The sequence below is a fragment of the Ranitomeya variabilis genome, chromosome 1 (assembly GCF_051348905.1).
Source record: "Ranitomeya variabilis isolate aRanVar5 chromosome 1, aRanVar5.hap1, whole genome shotgun sequence".
In the NCBI taxonomy this organism is placed as follows: domain Eukaryota; kingdom Metazoa; phylum Chordata; class Amphibia; order Anura; family Dendrobatidae; genus Ranitomeya; species Ranitomeya variabilis.
Genome location: NC_135232.1, coordinates 66,073,215 through 66,096,844, shown reverse-complemented (window position 1 = coordinate 66,096,844; position 23,630 = coordinate 66,073,215). Strand labels below are relative to the sequence as shown.

Sequence of the window (23,630 nt, the reverse complement as noted above, 5' to 3'; positions counted from 1 at the left end):
CTGCGTGGCTGCTATATACTGCGTGGGCTGTGTTATATAGTAAGTGGGCTGTGTTATATATAGTGCGTGGCCTGTATTAACGCATCTGGTATTCTAGAATATGTATGTATGTATATAGCAGCCACATAGTATATAGCACAGGCCACGTACTATTTGTCTGCTATATACTACATGCCTCCTATATACTAAGTATATAACACTGCCCATGTAGTATATAGCACCGCCCCCGCAGTATATCACACAGCACACGTAGTATATAACACTGCCCATGTAGTATATAGCACAGCCCTGCAGTATATCACACACCTCACGTAGTATATAACACAGCCCACATAGTATATAGCACAGCCCCTGCAGTATATCACACAGCCCACGTAGTATATAACACTGCCCATGTAGTATATAGCACAGCCCTGCAGTATATCACACACCTCACGTAGTATATAACACAGCCCACATAGTATATAGCACAGCCCCTGCAGTATATCACACACCTCACGTAGTATATAACACAGCCCACATAGTATATAGCACAGCCCCTGCAGTATATCACACACCTCACGTAGTATATAACACTGCCCATGTAGTATAGCACAGCCCCTGCAGTATATCACACAGCACACGTAGTATATAACACTGCCCATGTAGTATATAGCACAGCCCCCGCAGTATGTCACACAGCCCACACAGTATGTAACACTGGCCACGTAGTATATAGCAGCCCCTGCAGTATATCACACAGCCCACGCAGTATTTAGCAGTGTGGGCACCATATCCCTGTCGCTGATTGTTCACGGCCGGCCACGTAGTATATAGCGTAGTATTCTAGAATATGTATGTAGTTTATTTATGAAGATTGAAGAATAATGCAATAATGGGTAAAATATATTTATTATCATTACATTTTATTAGTCATAGAACTTAATACAATTGAATGAAATTATGAAACAGATCAGTTGGTAGAGCATTCGTTTTTTATGAATTTGGCGATCATGTTGTTCCTGTCGTACAACAGTTTGTTGTGGTGTCTCCGGTTGGCGACGGTGTCTGTGAGATTCCGAATCCTGGGCTTGTCTAGCAGCAGTCTGTTGTGGTGTCTCCTGTTCCCGATGTTGTCGTTTTCTTGCTGCTGCTGCTGCTGCTGCTGCTGCTGCTTTTCTGTCATCCTCATTGGCGTATTTTCGACCCATTCTAAGATAGAAACACAGGGAGATGCCGCCCATACAGGGAGACGCAGGCACACACCCTACACAATGGCAGCACTTGACAGCAGTGGAGGACAATGATGATTCCAGAATTCACGGCAGACTGTGCCCGTCGCTGGCTGGCCTCGACCAATCAGCAAGGCGGGATTTCCGAGACAGACAATTAGACCCTTAGACAATTATATATATAGATACAAAAAAAGGTTGCACTCTATCGTGCCAAAACACGTCAAATATGAAATACATGAAATATGAATAGCGAAATGGTTCTTTGAACATTAGGAAAAAAAGTTTGAGACGCTTAGCACAGGATTTGGCCAAATAATGTGAGCCCATCAACCATCGTCAAGGTGGTCTCATTAAACTGATGGGTACCTGACCTCCCTGTCCAAATGTGAACACTTACCGAAGGCTGATGTCTGTACAGTATGTCTATATTCACCCAAGCATACAGACGTCAGCCTTCGGTAAGTGTTCACATTTGGACAGGGAGGTCAGGTACCCATCAGTTTAATGAGACCACCTTGACGATGGTTGATGGGCTCACATTATTTGGCCAAATTCTGTGCTAAGCGTCTCAAAATTTTTTTCCTAATGTTCAAAAAGCCATTTTGCTATTCATATTTCATGTATTTCATATTTGACGTGTTTTGGAACGATAGAGTGCAACCTTTTTTTGTATATCCCCATAAAGAAGGCAGAGATGGTTAATTACCAACTCTGCCTTCCTGATCGCTATTTACACAGCTCTGAAGCAGCGTTTGGTTTGCAGTAATAGGAAGCGCTAACATCACTCATGATCGCTGGGTGTAGGGAGGAAGCAGGAGCTGTTTGGTCCTAGGAGACACAGTCAGCTTTGCTATGTAGCGAAAAGGCCAATATAACAGCAACAGTAATAGGGAACTGGATTAAAAAAATAGGGTTTTCAAGTTTCAAAATGGCTCCCAGAGGTCCTTCATGACCTTAAGGGGGGCACAATATGTAAAATATATATATATAAAAATAAAAATAAGAAAATTAAAAAGTTGGCAAAAAGTAAATAAAACCCGTTGAAAAGAAAAACCTCATCTGATATAGAAAAATAACTATTACAGATGGGGGAACAAATTTTAAAATTTATTTTAGTGGTTATAAAAAGTGATGAAAAACTGATAGGTATTTTCTTTATTTACGAACCAGTATCGCCTGATATATCGACAAGCATAAAAAGAGAAAGAGAGTATGAAAATACAGTAACATTATTATCTGAAAGCAGCATGATGTAGGGGCAGAGACCCTGATTCTAGTGGTGTCACTTTCTTGTCTGCTTGCTGCCATTTTGATACAATCCCTGTTTTCTCTGCTGCAGATCTAGCAGTGCTCAAATGCTGAGCCCTGTATAATCCCACCCATACCATTATATAACCCCGCCCACACCGCTGATTAGCAGCTTTCTATAAATGTACAACTGCCAATCAGTGGTGGGGGCGTGGTTACACAGAACAGTTGACTAGGAGGCACGAGACAACTAGTCCTGTAGTGATAATCTTCTGCTGATAAAACACTGATTTTCATGAAACAACAGCCCACTAAGTGACACATCGCTGAAATCAGGGTCTCTGTCCCTATATCATGCGGCTCTCCAATTACATAGCAAAAACCTGCTGGCATATTTAAAGAAATATTGTCAATTGAGTTGCAGCTGTCCTTTTTGCACAAGTGATCATGGGACGTGCAGACAAAATAGTTGTCACTTTTTAAGCCACTGCTGAATTTCTTTACTTTTTTTTTATCCTTAGTGTTGAAATCATTCGTCTTGGTAACAGCTTCTACATCAATTGGGACCGTAAGATGTATTACCCAAAGAAGGACACTCCATCAGAGGCTCGCACCACCACCCTCAACGAGGAGCTGGGACAGATTAAATATATATTTTCTGACAAGACCGGGACTCTCACTCAGAACATCATGACCTTCAATAAGTGCTCTATCAATGGCAATTCATACGGTGAGTAGCCTCCTCCACTCTGGGAACCATCTCCTTTTTTTAATGTTACCTTTTTATCAGCTTAAAGGAGTTTTCCCTACTGTAGAAGTTATTGTCAATGGGCGCAACTTCTCTACACTCGCTGATGTGTCCCCCCTGGTCTTAGGGCCTCAACATCCATCATAGGTGTGATATGGACAAAATGTCACGAGACCAGTGAGGGACACAGCAGTGAGTGGTACCAGTCCGGGAGGTGAGGATAGATTTCTTGTTTTATTTCCAGACCATGGGTTCATTGACAATAAGTCTCTAAGTAGGGAAAAACCTCCTTAAAGGGATATTTACAAGTTTAGAAGTTATCCCCTATCCTTATGATAAGGAATAGTTTCCTGATCGGTAGAGGTCCGACTGGTAGGACTCTCACCAATCCCGAGATCTGGGGCTCTAAAGATCCCAGTGTAAATGGAGCATTGGTCGATCTTCATACTGCTGCTCCATTCATTCATTCATTCATTCATTCATTCATTCATTCGTAAATAGATCACCAGAAATAGCCAAGCGCTGCTCTCATCTGGTCTTCGTGAGAATGAATGCAGTGTGCATGATCGACCTCAGGATCAGTAGGGGTCCCTGGAGTCCAGTCCTCAGCGAACAGAAAGTTAACCCTTATCCAGGGGATAACTTTCAAACTTGACAGTACACCTTTAATTTTAGGGCTAGAAATATTACTAATATGTTTTCTCTATAGCTGTTCTCATCCAAAGCTCTGATGTTGTGTGTTCCCCATACTGGGTGTAAATGTGGTCAGGTGAATGTCCTCTCGCGAATCCTTTTTTCATCACATACATTTTTTTTGTGTGCATTTTTTACACCTTGTTTCCTTGCTTATGCTTAAAGGGGTTGTCCACTACTTGGACATCCCCCCCTTCTGAATCCCTATGTTTTCCCCCAGTAAAATGACGACACTTATACCCACCTCCAGCTCCATTCCAGCAGTGTCGGCTCTCCACCTCCCGGGGCTTGCGTGACGTTGTTATGTCACATGATCCCTGCGGTCAAACAGCACCGGCTTTACTCTCCTACGGACGTAATGGTTATCCAGTGGAAGTTAGAGCGCAGCCAAAGCTCTCACTTCCTCCAGATGTCTTGGTTTGTCGGAAGGAAGGGTGCATGAAGCCACCGCTGATTGGCCTCAGGGATCATGTGACATAATGTCACACAAGCCCCGGGTGTGCTGATACCGCTGGAACGGCACCAGCATCGGAGGTGAGTATAAGAGTTTTATTTTACTGAGAAAAAAGGGATTCAGAAAGGGTTGCCCGAGGAGTGGACAATAAGTTTAATGCTTTCTCACCACGACCATTTTTTTTCCGCCTTTGTTTTTTAAATCCTAGTCTTCCTGTGATAATAGGAGTAAAAGCTGGCAAACGCTAAAGTCCTCGTCTGTCACGACAATCCATTCACACTCAGCGATCATGTCACAGAAGGCGGCTGTTGGGGTGACAGAGCGAGACCCCTCTGTGGCGACTTAGGTGCCATGGTCGCTATGGACTATGGCATCTAGGGGGTTAAACTGTCATGATTGTCACAAGTGCCTGCCACATTAGTTTTCAGGTTGGTTGTCGCATATCAGTAATGGTTTAAAAGGTCGTTATAGATTAAAAAAGGAGGGCACAAAATGTTCTAAAAGAAATACTCCCCTCCCCCATTATCCCCTAATCCAGCAGAGATGCTTTGGTGGTCCCGCCTCAGTCTTTGGTTCTAGGCTACTGGAGATGAAGTGCCGTATATCATTGGCCTCAGCCATTACGTGGTCACTGAGGGGCCTCATAGCTTAGTGCCCTTCTGGACTCTACTCCAGCACCCTACACATTATTTATTACAGCTGTCTCTTGTATCCTGATAATACATTGGTTTTTTCCTTACAGGTGATGTATTTGACTATGCAGGAAATAGGCTTGAAATAAATGAGGTAGGGGAATTTTTCCAAAACCGTTTTAATAATAAAAAAAATTCTTATTGTATATCAAGCATTTAACCTCATTTACAGTATACATATGCACAGTGCTGCATTCACTAGTCTGCATGCTTTGGAGCTGAAATCTCTGAGCCTTCCTAGCTTGTTCGGTGTCTGCACCCAGCTTGCTCTGGTGACTTGCATTGTAGGAAGGGTTCTCTGTGTATCAGGCACTGAACAGTCATCGAATGTAGTAAAACAAAGAACCGGAGATCGAGAGAGAGACAGCTCAGACATTGAGTCTTCTAATAAAACCTTCTCTTCTGCATCTCAGTACACAGAAAAGGTGGATTTTTCCTACAACCCTCTGGCCGATCCCAAGTTCTTCTTTCACGATCACAGATTGGTGGAAACGGTGAAGATGGAAGACTCGGCCGCACATGAGTTCTTCCGGCTCTTGGCGGTGTGTCACACAGCAATGTCTGAGGAGAAAAAACAAGGTGAGGAAGAGACTTCTGGACTTGGAGGATTTATATATCTATATATATATATATATATATGCTCCTCTGAGTATTCAACATTTTTTATTTCCGCCATATGGTTCCAGAGATTGGGCCTATTTTAGTACTAATTTTTGTTGTCTTTTAATAAGGGGGTGTGGCTCACAGGATCCTCTGGGGTGTGGCTCACAGGATCCTCTGGGGTGTGGCTCACAGGATCCTCTGGGGTGTGGCTCACAGGATCCTCTGGGGTGTGTCATTATACTGCTCTGCATTATTACCCTGTGAGCCACACCCCCTTTGGTAAAGACCATACAAATTTGCAGCAAATGAAAAGACCCTTATCTCTGGATCCGTATGGCGGAATTGAAAAAAAAAACAAAATAAAGAAATAATCATGGGAGCAATGGGAATAAAACAAGAATAAAAACTGGACACTTTTTTATATGGAAGGGTTTGTACAACTGTGCATGATTTTATGATAATGCACTAAGATAGTGAAAAGGTACAGGATGTAGATACAGATGTCTTGAACCATGGTTTATCTGCTAGTCATGTAGCTGTACAACCTCCTGACGTCAGGAGTTTGGATGAAAACAGTATTTAGAAAGACCACTCATCCTGCAGTCAACAATGAAGAAGGATTTTTTTACTGTGTTAAGGGGAATAGGACTGATTTATAAAAAGTTCAGCCATTGGCAACAGTGGGGTCCCCTGCTTATATATTTAGACATTTATTCTTATCAGTTTAACCCTTATGTTACCGCCAAAATAGTAATGGCATATACAGTTCACTACTATAAAATGTCTAGAAGACAAAAAGCCACATAATGCTGCCATATTGTTCCCACATAATACTGCAACTCAGTTCCCAAATATTACCTTCATACTTCACCCTAATTACCCAGCACATCCTTACCCCCTTCCTTCTACTCCTTTCTTTCCTCTTCCTATTTATTCATTGGCTTTTCGGCCTTTTCACACTATGAACAGTCCAGACTCTACTGGCCCATTAGGGAGGACATCCCGTAACATCTCCTCTTCCTATGTCAATCTCAGGGGAACTGATCTATCAGGCGCAGTCTCCGGATGAGGGGGCACTGGTCACTGCCGCCAGGAACTTTGGCTTCGTCTTCCGTTCCCGTACACCAGAAACCATCACGGTGGTAGAGATGGGGAAGACCAAGGTTTATGATGTTTTGGCCATATTGGACTTCAACAATGAACGTAAAAGGATGTCTGTGATTGGTGAGTTCTGTGGTCAGAGGGAAAGAAAAGTGAAGGACACATATCCACAGTATACAGAGGACCTGGTTATTTTTTTTGTCTTTTTCATTTTTATTCTTTTCATTTATTTAATTTACGGGACTGATTTTTTATTTTTTTTTCTTGGTGGGGGAGGGGGACATGCTGGTTTGGGGATTTGGTAAGTGCATACAAGAACATGTTGTATTTTTATTTTTAGTAGATATTGTGCATACAAAATGTTATGTTTGGAATTAAAATTGCAAAAATGGTAAAATACTGGATTTTTACAATGTGCTAGGTGACTACACATAGAGGTAACATATATATCTACTATATAATTGTCTAAGGGTCACTTCCATCTTTCTGTCTGTCTGTCTGTCACGGATATTCATTGGTCGTGGCCTCTGTCTGTCATGGAAATCCAAGTCACTGATTGGTTGTGGCAAAACGCCCACGACCATTGCCACGATCAATCAGCGACGGGCACAGTCCGGCGGCAAAATGGCCGCTCCTTCCTCCCCGCAGTCAGTGCCCGCTCCATAATCCCCTCCAGTCAGCCCTCACACAGGGTTAATGGCAGCGTTAACGGACCGCGTTATGCCACGGTGTAACGCACTCTGTTAACGCAGCTATTAACCCTGTGTGATCAACATTTTACTATTGATGCTGCGTATGCTTATGCGTATGTTTATTTTTTATTTTAAGTCTTTTTTAACCACGCATATAGTGCCCACATTGCTATATACTACGTGGGCTGTGTTACATACTGCGTGGACTCTGTTATATCCTACATCTCTGTGCTATATACTATGTAGCTGGGCAATATACAACGTGACTGTGCAATATACAATGTGACTGTCCAATATACTACGTGGCTGTGCAATATACTACGTGCTCTGTGTTATATACTACGTAGCTGTGCAATATACTATATGGCTGTGTCGGTTCTGTTATATACTATGTCGACTGTGCAATATACTACGTGGCTCTGTTATATACTACATGGCTGTGCAATATACTACGTAGCTATGCAATATACAACGTGCCTCTACAATATACTACGTGGCTATGTTATATACTACGTGGCTCTGCTATATACTTCGTCGCTGACCAATATACTACATAGCTGTGCAATACACTACGTAGCTGTGCAATACACTACGTGACTGTGTTATATACTACGTGGCTGTGCAATATACTACGTGCCTGTGCAATATACTACGTGGCTCTACAATACACTACGTGGCTATGTTATATACTACGTGGCTGTGATATATACTACGTAGCTCTGCTATATACTGTACTATGTACGCTGTGTTATATACTACGTCGGTTGTGTTATATACTACGTCACTGTGCAATATAGTACGTAGCCTGTGCTATATACTACCTACATATTCTAGAATACCCAATACGTTAGAATCGGGCCACCATCTAGTGTATATATATATATATATATATATATATATATATATATACTAGATGGTGGCCCGATTCTAACGCATCGGGTATACTAGAATATGCATGTCCCCGTAGCATATGGACAATGATGATTCCGACTGTGCCCGTCGCTGATTGGTCGAGGCAACCTTTTTTACATCATCGTCGCCATGGCAACCATTATGACATCTACGTCGATACTGTGCCCGTCGCTGATTGGTCGAGGCCTGGCAGCCTCGACCAATCAGAGACGCGGGATTTCTACGTCGATACTGTGCCCGTCGCTGATTGGTCGAGGCCGCCTGGGCCTGGCAGCCTCGACCAATCAGAGACGCGGGATTTCCATTATGACATCGTCGTCGCCATGCTGTGCCCGTCGCTGATTGGTCGAGGCCGCCAGGCCTCGACCAATCAGAGACGCGGGATTTCTACGTCGATACTGTGCCCGTCGCTGATTGGTCGAGGCCCAGGCAGCCTCGACCAATCAGCGAATGAATAAACGGGACAGACAGACAGAAAAACCCTTAGACAATTATATATATAGATTAGTAAAAAAATATATATATATGTATGGCGTGGAGGTGATGTGTGGTTATGACTATTCGTATAGATTGGAAAGTTAATGATTTCTGCTGTGCCGCAGTTCGGAGCCCGGAGGGCCGCCTGACCTTGTACTGTAAAGGAGCCGACACTATTGTCTATGAACTCCTTGACCGCTCCAGTGAAGATTTGAAGGAAGTGACCACTGAACATCTGAATGTGAGTTGTCATCAGTTTATGGATTCTCCACTTTTTTTACTTACCGTAAATACATGTATTTTGGGCTAAAATTCATTTTTGCTATTGGGTTTCATTAAATGTTTTTGCACCGTTTGGTTTTTACAGGCCCTTCTGACGCATTCTCAGTTAACTCATTTTGAAGCCAGCAATTGACAGTGCAAGGAAAGCGATGCAAAATTTTTAATGAAACCCAATTGCAAATATGATTTTTTTTTTATCCCCAAATATATGCATTTAAATTAAAAAAAAAATGTCTCCAAAGGTGGATAACCCTCCTAATATTGGCCCTTTAAGCTCCAGGGCCCGGGTGCAAACCCTGAACCCATTTTAGTTGTGACTCTGCTGATCTGCCCTATTGAAATAAATGGTGTTGAGCTGCAATACCACACACAACCTGAGAACAACTGTGGCACTGTTTTTGGTTAAAAAGCTGCCTTGTTTTACTAATACTGGATGTCCTCTTATAAGTTATAAGTTAGAGGTGTGAAATATCTGAGAAGTCTCACGTCTACCCTGCCGATGCTCAGCTCCGCACCTCTATCTCCCCAATTATCGGGCGTTCCTCACTAGGTCTCTGGGCTGCTTCATCCTCTATCATTATCCTTCATCATCTCTCTTTGGTCCCGTGTTACAGGAGTTTGCCGGGGAAGGTTTGCGCACACTGGTCTTAGCCTATAAGGATTTGGACAAGGTCTACTTTACCGATTGGAAGAAGCGTCACCATGACGCAAGCACGTCCCTGGAAAATCGCGAGGAGAAGCTGTCAGTCCTGTATGAGGAGATTGAAAAAGACTTGAAGGTCCGTGTAGAGGACTTCTCTGCTACTTTGCATCTAAGTCCACGTGTTTTCTATTGGCTGCATGTCTTTGGGAATTTTCCCAGATTTTTTTTTCTTTTATCAGAACTAGTTGAGAATAATAAAAATTCTTGGCCTGCCGGTCATATTAGAGTATGAACACTTTTGCAGTTTTTTCTCTCATTGCTTATAACAGAAAATGAAACAATTTATGCTATGTGTGCACCTGTTTTGTACCTACATTTCCTATTCAGTCACGTGTCTCCATGGTAACAGACTACAAATAAACCCTGTGTAGTCTGATTCTGCAGTCATGTTACCCCACTCCCACTTCCCCCTCTTCTTGATCACCGATGGAACCCATTCATTTCAACTTTACATTCAATCGTATGTCACTACAGCGTTACTGAATCATTATCTTTGTTTTAGTTAATTGGAGCATCTGCAATAGAAGATAAACTACAAGATGGCGTCCCCCAGACCATTGAGACCCTCACCAAGGCCAACATTAAAATATGGGTGCTAACAGGAGACAAACAAGGTACAGATATAAAGAGAGGGGTATGGAAGATTTCGTATGTCCTTCCTGTTTTCACCATGATGAAGGTTAAAAGGGAAACTCTACCTGGAGTGACAGATCAGTCACTGGGTTTCGTGAACGTTACCCGCCTGACTGCCAGTTTGGTGGAGGGGCGATAATGCTAAGGGCCTGGTTTCAGGGGTCAGCCTGTTGGTTCACATGATGAGGAATCTTAATCTTTCAGCACAAGACATTGTGGACTGTTGTAGCCTCCAGCTTTGTGGGAGCAGGTTAGGGAAGACCCTCTTTTGTTCCCCATGACTGTGACCAGTGCAGAAGGTCCATATAGACATGATGAGGGGAGTTTGATGGAAGAACATGACCGGTCGCACAGAGCCTGTACCTCAGCCCTATTCAACACCTTTATGATGGAAATTGTGATCCCGCTCCTCTCCGAAACGTTAATGTCTGACCTCACAAATGCTCTTCTGTATGAGGGGGCAATAATTCCCACAGACCCCTCCACAATCTTGTAGAAAACCTTCACAGAAGAATGGAAGCTGTTATAGCTGCAAGTAGATCGACTCCATATTAATGTCTATGCATGAAGGATGGGCAGTCAGAAAAACTCCTGTAGGTGAAATGTGTGGGTTCCAATTAATGTTATGGTATATATACATATATATTATATATACATACATATACAGTGGTATATAAAAGTTTGGGCGCTCCTAGTCAGAATTATTGTTATTGTGAACAGATAAGCAAGTTGAAGATGAAATCATCTCTAAAAGGCCTAAAGTTAAAGATGACACATTTACTTTTTATTTTATTAAAAAAAAAAATATATTGTCATTTTTTACATTTTAAAAATTAGCCTATAAAAGAGTTTGTGCACCCTGCATGGTTAGTATTTAATAGCACCCCCTTTTGCAATTATCACAGCTTGTAAATGCTTTTTGTAGCCAGCCAATAGTCTTTCAATTCTTGTTTGAAGGATTTTAATCCATTCTTTCTTGTAAAATTCATCCAGTTCTGTGAGATTCCTGGGTCGTCTTGCATCCTCTGCTATTTTGAGGTCTAGCCACATTTTCAATGATGTTCAGATCAGGGGACTGTGAGGGCCACTGAAACATTCAGCTTGCGCCTTTTGAGGTCGTCTGTTTTGGATTTTGACGTGTGTTTAGGATCATTATCCATTTGTAGACGCCATCCTCTTTTCATCTTCAGCTTTTCTACAGATGGTGTTATGTTTCTATCAAGAATTTGTTGAAATTTCATTGAATACAATCTTTCCTCTACCCGTGAAATGATCCCCGTGCCATTGGTTGCAACACAACCCCAAAGCATGATTGATCCACCCCTAATGCTTACTGGTTAGCGAGATGTTCTTTTCCTGAAATTCTGTGCCCTTTTTTCTCCACATATAACTTTAATCATTGTGGCCAAAGAGTTATACTTTAACCTCATCGATCCACAGGACTTGTTTCTAAAGTGCATCCGGCTTGTTTAGATGTTATTGTGCATGCTTCTGAGGATGAATTTTATAGTGAGGACACAGGAGAAGTTTTCTTCTGTTGACTTTTCCACGAAGGCCATATTTGTACAGGGGTCTTGTTCTCACTGAAATTTTGCTTGGTCTTCCAGACTTTATCTTTACCTCTACTGTTCCTCTTAACTTCCATTTCTTAATTACAGTTTGAACTGAGGAAAGGGCAGCTTGACAATGCTTTGCTATCTTCATATAATTTTCTCCTGCTTTGTGGGCCTCCACCATTTTACTTTTCTGAGTGGTAAACTGCTTCTTAGGGCTCATTTCCACATGCGAGGCACACGTCCGTATCTCGCATGTGGAAACCAAGCTCTGGCGCCGGCACTCAGGAGCGGAGCTGTGCAGCTCCATGTGTTCCTATGCGGCCGCACGCTCCGCTCCTGAGTGCCGGCGCCACAGCTTGGTTTCCACATGCGAGATACGGACGTGTGCCTCACATGTGGAAATGAGCCCTTAGAAGAACTCATGGCTCCTGTTTTTTGGCACAAGGTTAGAGGAGGCTGGGTTTTTATAAAGCTGGGAGTTATGGGGTGGGACTTACATGCCCCCAAATTTAGCGGTATATATTTTAAGATGCTTTGGGCCTAATGTAGCGAAGGGAGTCCTATGTTAGGTTGGTTACATGGTATTTTTACCACTTGTAAGGACCTTTCTATTGGGTGGTTTAAAGGGGGTACATAGCGTGCAAACATGAGTCTATCCCATTCTTAGAAGGGGGAAGGCTTGTGGTGTTGGGAACTAGTTACTAGAAAGGAGTCTTAATTTCTATTTTTTTCTATGGGGCCCGCTAACTTCCATTCCTCTTTGAAGTTCTAGTGACAAAAGTGTCAAGTCTGTGAAACGCGTCAGTGGGTCTCTATTGGGTTAGAATGCTTCTGACTTCACATGAGCTTGAGGAGGATTGTTTCTGTGTTGGTGTTGATCTAATCTTCTCCAATTCTCCACAGAAACGGCTGAGAACATTGGTTACTCGTGTAACATGCTACAAGATGAGATGAAGGAGGTTTTCATCATTAGAGGCACCAGCCCTGAGGAGGTTCAGGAGGAGCTCAGGTAAAATCCCAGCTTCCCACAATCTAATTGCTCCATCAGAAGGATGAATGGTGGACTTCATCTAAACACAGTTATGTTTGTGCCCAGGACGGCGCGGAGGAAAATGAATCCAGATTCATTTATGGACAATTATGATGTCAACGTGCAGATAAAAAAATGGTCGAAAAGGTCACAAGTGATCCCAGATGACGAGTTGAAAGGAGAACACTCCTACGGAATCATCATCAACGGCCACAGTCTGGTGTGTGAGCTCGGATTGTCATGGGGGTGACACTTATTGGGCGCAGAGTGCCACAGTTTATGGGTTATGTAAAAAAAAATCAGATCTTTCTTAACAAAAGTTAATGTGAGATCCAATTAAAGATCTACAGATCAATAACAGATCTGAGATGGTTAAGACTGTGACATATTATATTCAGTGCAGCTCATGAATAAGGGGGACAAACCACAGAGGCTGATATTTTAGGGACCCTTAGAATGTGGAGACTCCAGTTCTGATTCTCCCCTTTCCTCATGGGTGGTGTAAGGATTTGTGCGCACTCTCATTTGGCCGATTATCAGCCTGAGAAAAAGTGTGCTACCTTATAGGGGGTGTGTGCAAGGAACTTTGTCAAAAAATCGGGGTGTGATGGCAGCATTGACCAATGTAATTTAATCACTGGATATGCCACCATTAGCATTGCCACTGATGTGGAGAACGAAGAGAGTAACGGCACTTGTAGAATGCCAGAACTGCTTTAGCTGATAATGCTCCATTATTCCTACGTGACTCCGTATCTGGTACCGCAGATTAGTCCTGCTCAAATGAATAAGGCTGAATGGCAATTTTAGTTTTTTGTTCACAACACCGTAGTTTCTAGGATCCTCTTTAATGTGTATCAGATTACTAGATGGCAGTGCTATAGTGCAGTCCACGAGATAGTGGCTCTTTTTTTTTTACAGTCCAGTCTTTGCTGCTGTGCTGTCCACCAGATGGTACTGCTGTGCAGTCTAGTAGATGGCAGTGCTGTTGGGTAGTCCACTAGTTGGCGGTACCCAATAGGCTGGTCACTAGATGGTTGTACCCAATAGGCAGGTCACTAGATGGTGGTACCCAATAGGCTGGTCACTAGATGGTGGTACCTAATAGGCTGCTCACTAGATGGTGGTACCCAATAGGCAGGTCACTAGATGGTGGTACCCAATAGGCTGGTCACTAGATGGTGGTACCCACTAGGCTGGTCACTAGATGGTGGTACCCAATAGGCTGGTCACTAGATGGCGGTACCCAATAGGCTGCTCACTAGATGGTGGTACCCAATAGGCAGGTCACTAGATGGTGGTACCCAATAGGCTGGTCACTAGATGGTGGTACCCACTAGGCTGGTCACTAGATGGTGGTACCCAATTGGCTGGTCACTAGATGGTGGTACCCAATAGGCTGGTCACTAGATGGTGGTACCCACTAGGCTGGTCACTAGATGGTGGTACCCAATTGGCTGGTCACTAGATGGCGGTACCCAATAGGCTGGTCACTAGATGGCGGTACCCAATAGGCTGGTCACTAGATGGCAGTAGAAAATAGGATGGTCACTAGCTGACGGTACCCAATAGGCTGGTCACTAGATGGCAGTACCCAATAGGCTGGTCACTAGATGGTGGTACCCAATAAGCTGGTCACTAGATGGCAGTACTCAATGGGCAGGTCACTAGATGGCAGTACCCAATAAGCTGGTCACTAGATGGCAGTACCCAATGGGCTGGTCATTAGATAGCGGTACCCAGTAGGCTAGTCACTAAATGGCGGTACCCAATAGGCTGCTCATTAAATGACGATGTTGCTATGCAGTCCAATACATTGTTGTACTGTTGTATAGTCCACTTGATTGCAGCACTACTCTGCAGTCCACTAGATGGCAGTGCTTTTGTTTAATCCACTGTATTGCAGTGCCGTCTGCTAGATGGCAATGCTGTTGTGCAGCCCACCAGATGGTAGTACTGTAGTGTAGTCCACTGGATTGCAGTGAAGCAGTGCAGTCTGCTAGATGGCAATGCTGTTGTGCAGCCCACCAGATGGTAGTACTGTAGTGTAGTCCACTGGATTGCAGTGAAGCAGTGCAGTCTGCTAGATGGCAATGCTGTTGCTCACTAGAATGTTGTGCAAGCCAATAGATGGTGGTACTGTAGTCCAGGGGACTGCAGTGCTGCTGTGCAGTCTACCAGATAGCAGTACTTTTCTGCTGTCCACTAAATTGTGCCACTATAATGTTGCAGTAAAGTCCCACTAGATGAGACTTTATTGATTCCTTTCAGTATATAAATGACCCCGGGTGCAGGTTATAATGAAAAATCTAACAGTGCTGCACTCCCCTTCCCCTGACATCAGAACATTAGTTCTCCAGCTGTTGAAGTGACGTCAGCACAGCCAGTGCCAGGCATCGGGAGCAGTGGCACAGACTCTTCGGTGGACCCGGGGAAGGTGAGTACAGCACCTTATTTCTTCATAATAACTTGTAGTCGCGGACAATCATTTACTGAAAGGGAACAACCCCTATAACATTATATTGATACCTTTCAACCATAAATAGCACAACCATTTTTCGGATTCCCGCACAGCTCCGTATAATGATGGAAGCATTGTTAGCTCAGGAAGAAGATTGGGGGCTCCGTCCTCAGTCCCCCAGGTTATATACACGTCTGGATTGATGACCATGATTGTGTCTAAACGTAAAAGTCCTCATAACCCACAAATATGGAGCAGAGTGAAGTTCTCCGAGAGTCACATACTGAATTGTGTACAGAAGGAAATGGAAACTTCGTTTACAGCCAGGGAAAATATTTACTTTAAGCCATAACTCCACTTTTGAAAATGATCTCACAGTTTACACTCAGATATAATGTCCAGCCACTTTGTAAATACTTTGTGTTACTTATCTCGGGCTAATCTGAAGTCACACGATGTCTTATACTCCGGTCACCTACAAAGCTGCGCTGACAATCAAGCTGCTCCGGAATTGCAGCACATGTCCTCGCACTGCCCATTGCTGCTGGTCCAGTCTCTGCAGCGAGGACGCTCTGCTGTGATGCATATGGGAAACGGTGATAAAGGGCTTGTCCACCTTCCAGGACAATGTGTAATTGGGATAAAAAATCATTTATAAATTGGATTTCAAAGTAAAAGGCTAGCAGTGGAAACTTTTTAATGAAAACTAATTGCAAAAATGATTTTTTAAAGCCAATTACATGCATATGTGTAAAAAAAAAACATTAAAAAAAGACAATACATTTTGACACCCGTTTGTCACTGCATTCATAAAAGAAAATGAGCAGAATTATGATTGCAGCACTGAAGTGTAATGATGTAAAAAAAGTTTTTGCAAAGTTGATACATTTATATGTAGAAGTAACCTATAAAATGAGTTTGATAATCTTTTCTTCTGACACATCGCTACTTGATTTCCGGTCACACAGGCTTTTGCTTTGGACGAGAGTATGGAGGTGGAACTTCTGCGGACGGCGTGCATGTGTCAGGCGGTCATATGTTGTCGGGTGACCCCTCTCCAGAAGGCGCAGGTGGTGCAGCTGGTGAAGAAGTATAAAAAGGCGGTGACATTGGCCATAGGAGACGGAGCTAATGACGTCAGCATGATCAAGAGTAAGTCCTGGTGGTTACAGGGTGGCACTGGGCGGCATTATATAGTGGTGCGGTCACTGCCCCAGGCCTCGGGGTATCATTCACAGAGTTATTTCTGGTGTAATTATTTCCTGCTCCGACAATAAGGAAATGAAAACGATGAAGTTCCATCTGGAGGAGATTATACCAGTACCCAACATTCGCTCTCTGTCCTGGCAGCCCATGGTAGGGACGTGCCGTCAGCTGGATTTGTAATCAGATGCTCGTTCCAAGCTGAAGCTTTTCCAGTTCTAATGGGAAAAAAAAAGTTATAAAATAAAACGGAAAATATTTATTCTCACTGACCTAAATGTTTCCACCACGGGCAGAAAATAGGCAAAAGAAATCAAATCTTCTGAGAAAAGAGCTGAGCTGAACATTCCGAAAACCCAAAGCGAACACTTAACCCTTTCATGCCACAACCAATTTTCATTTCAGCACTTTCGTTTGTTCTTCACTTTCTTCTGAAAGTCAGAACTTTCTAAAAAAAAATTTCCATCAATGTATGAGAACTTGTATGTGGGGCAAATAGTAGTTTTGAAGAACTATACATTGGGGGGGAAAAATTTCCATTGCGGTGAAAAGGTGACCTTCATTGTGCAGTAAAAGTCACCTAGCGACATGATTGTCCAGGTCAGGACAATCACTATCAAACCAAACTTGTTTTAAAAAATTCTGAAATTTGTAAAAAAAAAAAAAAAAATTAGTTTGTTTTGCCATTTTCTAAGTCATCATTTTTTTTCCTTTTTTTCCTCAATGGAGCTGTATGAGGGTTTTGTTTTTTTGTGTGAGGAGCGGTAGTTTTATTTTGTGGTACATTCAAAGTGTTGATTGATTTTTAGAACATTTTTTGGGTAGGTTCGTTAATAAAGAACCCTGCAAGTCTAACATTTTGATTTTTTGTTTTCTTTTGCCTTGTGGTTTTTACTGTGCAGGTTAAATAATTTTCTGTTTTCGTAAATTAGATGTTTACAAATGTTGCAATACTAAATATTTAATTAATGGAGCACAGCTCAGACATGTACTCTGCGGCTCCATTCTAATGGGGGATGAAAGTTCTCCATTCTGCCTGTTGGTGAAGATCCCAGCTGTTGGACTCTCACTGATCAATAAGTTATCATATATTTTCACTGGTCAGCCCCTTTAAGTATACCATAGATTCACCCATCTCCAAAAGTAAGGTCCTTGTCATATAGTACCCCCTAGTAACTTGCTAGTAATGTTTAATTCACTTTGTCTGCCCAGTTCTTGTGGTTTTGTGGGTCACACCCACCGATGTTCAGTATTCATGGTTGTCTAATGATTTGCTGCCCTATTTTCCACTGTCTTTATTTTTCTAGCCTGGTCTCTGGTTTTGTTCCCTTCCTTCCTGTCTTATAGTTTAGGGTCCATTGCTATGTTGCTCCATTTCTTGGTGGTAATAGTTTGGCACCCCAGTCCAGAATGTCTAGTAATTCAGTTCCATACTCCAAAATGTCTAGTTATTATTCTTTTTCACAACCTAAGATGTTTAGCGGTTCTATTCCATAGTCCAGTATGTTTAGTTGTTCGGTTCCACAGTCCATCATGGCTAGTTGTCCGGTTCCACAGTCCAGTATGGTTAGATGTTTTGTTCCATGTGCCAGTCATTACACTGGCTACCCATCCACTCCAGAATCCAGTACAAAACTACTACCCTTATCCACAAAGCACTCCATGGCTCAGCACCACCCTACATCTCTTCTCTGGTCTCAGTCTACCACCCTACCCGTGCCCTCCGCTCCGCTAATGACCTCAGGTTAGCATCCTCAATAATCAGAACCTCCCATTCCCGTCTCCAAGACTTTACACGTGCTGCGCCAATTCTTTGGAATGCACTACCCAGGTTAATACGATTAATCCCCAAATCCCACAGTTTTAAGCGTGCCCTATAAACTCATTTGTTCAGACTGGCCTACCGCCTCAACGCATTAACCTAACTATCCCTGTGTGGCCTATTAAAAAAAAAAAAAAAAAAAAGAAAACATGTGTTTTTTTTAGGCTACGTTCACATTAGCGTTGTGCGACGCAGCGTCGGGCGCCGCTGCGTCGCCGCATGCGTCATGCACCCCTATATTTAACATGGGGGCGCATGGACATGCGTTGTGCTGCGTTTTGCGACGCATGCGTTTTTTTGGCCGCAAGCGTTGGGCGCAGAAAACGCAGCATGTTGCATTTTTTTTTGCGTCCAAATTTCGGCAAAAAAGGACGCATGCGTCGCAAAACGCAGCGTTTTTGCGTGCGTTTTGTTGCGTTTTTGTTTGCGTTGTGCGTTGCGTCTCCGACGCAACATCGCACAACGCAAATGTGAACGTAGCCTTAGCATGCGTTTTGACGCGTTTTCGGCAACGCATGCGTTTTTTTGACGCGTGCGTTCAGTTGCAGAAATGCAACCTGTAGTAATTTCTAGCGGCGTTTTTTTGCCGCAAAAAAACGCATGCGTTTATTCGCGGCAAAAAAATGCATTGCTGTCTATGTAAACGCATGCGTTTTTAAGCACATGTGTTTGCTTGCGTTAAAAACGCATGCGTTTTTATAGAAAAACACAAGAAAACACAAGAAAAAACAAGAAAACCCTAACCCTAACCCTAAACACAAGAAAAAACAAGAAAACCCTACCCCAAACCCTACCCCTAACCCTAACCCTGACAAGCCACCCCCCACCATCAAGGTGATAAAGGGATACTAACCCTAACCCTAACCCTATATGACAGTCAATACTCTACGCGTTTATATTTTTAGTACTCTATAGCAATACCGTATATCTTGGGGTGTCCACATTGAACAAAGCTTTTTATTAGAAGAATGTCCTGGTCACCAGGTCAACATAATAGTCAATTCCTATGGATCCCTAGGATCCCTAGGGTTAGGGGTAGGGTTAGGGTTAGGGTTTGGATCCCTTTATCACCTAGATGGTGGGGGGTGGCTTGTCAGGGTTAGGGGTAGGGTTAGGGTTAGGGTTTGGATCCCTTTATCACCTTGATGGTGGGGGGTGGCTTGTCAGGGTTAGGTTAGGGTTAGGGTTTGGATCCCTTTATCACCTTGATGGTGGGGGGTGGCTTGTCAGGGGTAGGGTTAGGGTTAGGGTACTGTCACACTCTGCAACTTTCCAACGATCACGACCAGCGATACGACCTGGCCGTGATCGTTGGAAAGTCGTTGTGTGGTCGCTGGAGAGCTGTCACACAGACCGCTCTCCAGCGACCAACGATGCCGAAGGCCCCGGGTAACCAGGGTAAACATCGGGTTACTAAGCGCAGGGCCGCGCTTAGTAACCCGATGTTTACCCTGGTTACCATCGTAAATGTAAAAAAAAAACAAACACTACATACTCACATTCCGGTGCCCGTCAGGTCCCTTGCAGTCTGCTTCCCGCTCTCACGGAGTGCCGCCGTAAAGTGAAAGCAGATCACAGCGGTGACGTCACCGCTGTGCTCTGCTCTTACTTTCCGTCCGGCAGTCAGTCAGAGCGGGAAGCAGACTCCAAGGGACCTGACGGGCACCGGAATGTGAGTATGTACTGTTTGTTTTTTTTTACTTTTGCGATGGTAACCAGGGTAAACATCGGGTTACTAAGCGCGGCCCTGCGCTTAGTAACCCGATGTTTACCCTGGTTACAAGCGAACGCATCGTTGGATCGGTGTCACACACAACGATCCAGCGATGACAGCGGGAGATCCAGCGACGAAAGAAAGTTCCAAACGATCTGCTACGACGTACGATTCTCAGCAGGGTCCCTGATCGCTGCTGCGTGTCAGACACTGCGATATCGCATGGATATCGCTGGAACGTCACGGATCGTACCGTCGTAGCGACAAAAGTGCCACTGTGTGACAGTACCCTTAGGGTTAGGGTTTGGATCCCTTTATCACTTTGATGGTGGGGGGTGGCTTATCAGTGACCTGGTGACCAGGACATTCTAATAAAAAGCTACCCCTAACCCTAACCCTAGAGATCCTAACCCTAAGGGTACTGTCACACCCTGCAATTTTCGTCGCTACGACGGCACGATCCGTGACGTCGCAGCGTCGTATGAGTATCGCTCCAGCGTCGTAGACTGCGGTCACACTTTGCAATCACGGCGCTGGAGCGATGCCGAGGTTCGCTGGTAACCAGGGTAAACATCGGGTTACTAAGCGCAGGGCCGCGCTTAGTAACCCGATGTTTACCGTGGTTACCAGTATAAAAGTAAAAAAAAACAAACCGTACATACTGACCATCTGATGTCTGTCAGGTCCCTTGCAGTCTGCTTCCCGCTCTGACTGAGTGCAGCCGTACAGTGAGAGCAGAGCGCAGCGGTGACGTCACCGCTGTGATCTGCTCTCACTTTCCGGCCGGCGCTCAGTCAGAGCGGGAAGCAGACTGCAAGGGACCTGACGGACATCAGATGGTGAGTATGTACGGTTTTTTTTTTTTTACTTTTACGCTGGTAACCACGGTAAACATCGGGTTACTAAGTGCGGCCCTGCGCTTAGTAACCCGATGTTTACCCTGGTTACCAGCGAACGCATCGCTGGATCGCTGTCACACACAACGATCCAGCGATGACAGCGGGAGATCCAGCGACGAAAGAAAGTTTCAAACGATCTGCTACGACGTACGATTCTCAGCAGGATCCCTGATCGCTGCTGCGTGTCAGACACTGCGATATCGTAACGATATCGCTAGAACGTCACGAATCGTACCGTCGTAGCGATCGTAATTGCACTGTGTGACAGTACCCTAACCCTATCCATAACCCTATCCCTAACCCTAGCTATTTCTATAGTGGGTTTTCTAGTTGATTTTGATGATTGGCAGCTGTCACACACTTCTCAGCATGCGTTTAAAAAACGCAAACGCATGGAAAAACGCATGTAAACGCGGCAAAACGCAGCGTTTTTTTTTCTGCATGCAAAAATGCATGCGTCTAAAAAACGCAGCGGGTTGCCGCGTTTACATGCGTTTTTTCACCACATGCGTTTTTATTAAAAACGCTGCAGATCAAAACGCAAGTGTGAAACCAGCCTTACTAAAGCAATTGTTACCATCCACCTCTCGTGTCTCCCCTTTTCCTCATAGATTGTAAGCTTGCGAGCAGGGCCCTCATTCCTCCTGGTATCTGTTTTGAACTGTGATTTCTGTTATGCTGTAATGTCTATTGTCTGTACAAGTCCCCTCTATAAGTTGTAAAGCGCTGCGGAATATGTTGGCGCTATATAAATAAAAATTATTATTATTATTATTATTTCATAGTCCAGTATAGTTAGTTGTTCGGTTCCACAGTCCAGTATGACTAGTTGTTTGGTTCCACAGTCCAGTATAGTTAGTTGTTCGGTTCCACAGTCCAGTATGGCTAGTTGTTCAGTTCCACAGTCCATCATGGCTAGTTGTTCGGTTCCACAGTCCATCATGGCTAGTTATTCGGTTCCACAGTCTAGTATGGTTAGTTGTTCGGTTCCATAGTCCAGTATGGTTAGTTGTGTGATTCCACAGTTTCAGATGTCTGTTGGTCTTGTTTGTCTTATTCATTGTTTTTGTTCTTCTGATCTTCAGCCCCAGTCCAGCATATTTAAAGATTTGGTTCCACAAGACTTGGTATTTTGTTTAGCGGTTTCTTGTCCCATTTACAAGTGTCCAGTGTTTCATATACCAGTTGGACGTTCTCAGTGGTTTTTGTCCCATTTAGATATATCCAATGTTTTCTTGTCCCAGTTAGATTTGTCCAGTGTTTTTTATCCCAGTCACAAGTACCCAGTGGTTTCTTTACCAAGTTGGAAGTGTCAAGTGGTTTATTTACCCAGTCGGAAGTGTCCAATGTTTCCTTTACCCAGTCGGAATTGTCCAGTGGTTTATTTACCCAGTCAGAAATGTCCAGTGGTTTCTTTACCCAGTCGGAAGTGTCCAGTGGTTTCTTTACCCAGTCAGAAGTGTCCAGTGGTTTCTTTACCCAGTCAGAAGTGTCCAGTGTTTTTTTTACCCAGTCAGAAGTGTCCAGCGGTTTTTTTACCAGTCAGAAGTGTCCAGTGGTTTCTTTACCCAGTCAGAAGTGTCCAGTGGTTTCTTTACCCAGTCGTAAGTATCCAGTGGTTTATTTTTCCCAGTCATAAGTGTCCAATGGTTTCTTTACCTAGTCGGAAGTGTCCAGTGGTTTCTTTACCCAGTCGGAAGTGTCCAGTGGTTTCTCTACCCAGTTGGAAGTGTCCAGTGGTTTCTTTACCCAGTGAGAAGTGTCCAGTGGTTTCTTTACCCAGTCGGAAGTGTCCAGTGGTTTATTTTCCCAGTCAGAAGTGTCTAGTGGTTTATTTTTCCAGTCGGAAGTGTCCAGTGGTTTATTTTCCCAGTTGGAAGTGTCTAGTGGTTTCTTTACCCAGTCGGAAGTGTCCAGTGGTTTATTTACCCAGTCAGAAGTGTCCAGTGGTTTATTTACCCAGTCGGAAGTGTCCAGTGGTTTCTCTACCCAGTCAGAAGTGTCCAGTGGTTTCTTTACCCAGTGAGAAGTGTCCAGTGGTTTATTTACCCAGTCGGAAGTGTCCAGTGGTTTATTTTCCAAGTCGGAAGTGTCCAGTGGTTTATTTATCCAGTCGGAAGTGTCCAGTGGTTTATTTACCCAGTCGGAAGTGTCCAGTGGTTTATTTACCCAGTCGGAAGTGTCCAGTGGTTTCTCTACCCAGTCAGAAGTGTCCAGTGGTTTCTTTACCCAGTGAGATGTGTCCAGCAGTTTATTTTCCCAGTCGGAAGTGTCCAGTGGTTTATTTTCCCAGTCGGAAGTGTCCAGTGGTTTATTTTTCCAGTCGGAAGTGTCCAGTGGTTTATTTTCCCAGTCGGAAGTGTCTTGTGGTTTCTTTACCCAGTCGGAAGTGTCCAGTGGTTTCTTTACCCAGTCGTAAGTGTCCAGTGGTTTCTTTACCCAGTCGGAAGTGTCCAGTGGTTTATTTTCCCAGTCGGAAGTGTCCAATGGTTT

The 23,630-nt window shown here is 43.8% G+C and overlaps 1 protein-coding gene across 2 annotated transcripts in view; it reads left to right on the top strand.

Annotated features, from left to right (window-relative positions):
- LOC143805334 (phospholipid-transporting ATPase ID-like) overlaps positions 1-23,630 on the top strand; it is a 159,292-nt gene that overhangs the window by 121,482 nt on the left and 14,180 nt on the right. For both annotated transcript variants that reach the window (XM_077284563.1, XM_077284572.1), the window contains exons 13-22: positions 2,984-3,192; positions 5,100-5,143; positions 5,463-5,628; positions 6,688-6,876; positions 8,960-9,075; positions 9,731-9,895; positions 10,322-10,433; positions 12,912-13,017; positions 13,105-13,258; positions 16,468-16,651. In XM_077284563.1, the coding sequence (XP_077140678.1) occupies positions 2,984-3,192; positions 5,100-5,143; positions 5,463-5,628; positions 6,688-6,876; positions 8,960-9,075; positions 9,731-9,895; positions 10,322-10,433; positions 12,912-13,017; positions 13,105-13,258; positions 16,468-16,651 (1,445 nt within the window). The remainder of the gene's footprint in view (positions 1-2,983; positions 3,193-5,099; positions 5,144-5,462; positions 5,629-6,687; positions 6,877-8,959; positions 9,076-9,730; positions 9,896-10,321; positions 10,434-12,911; positions 13,018-13,104; positions 13,259-16,467; positions 16,652-23,630) is intronic.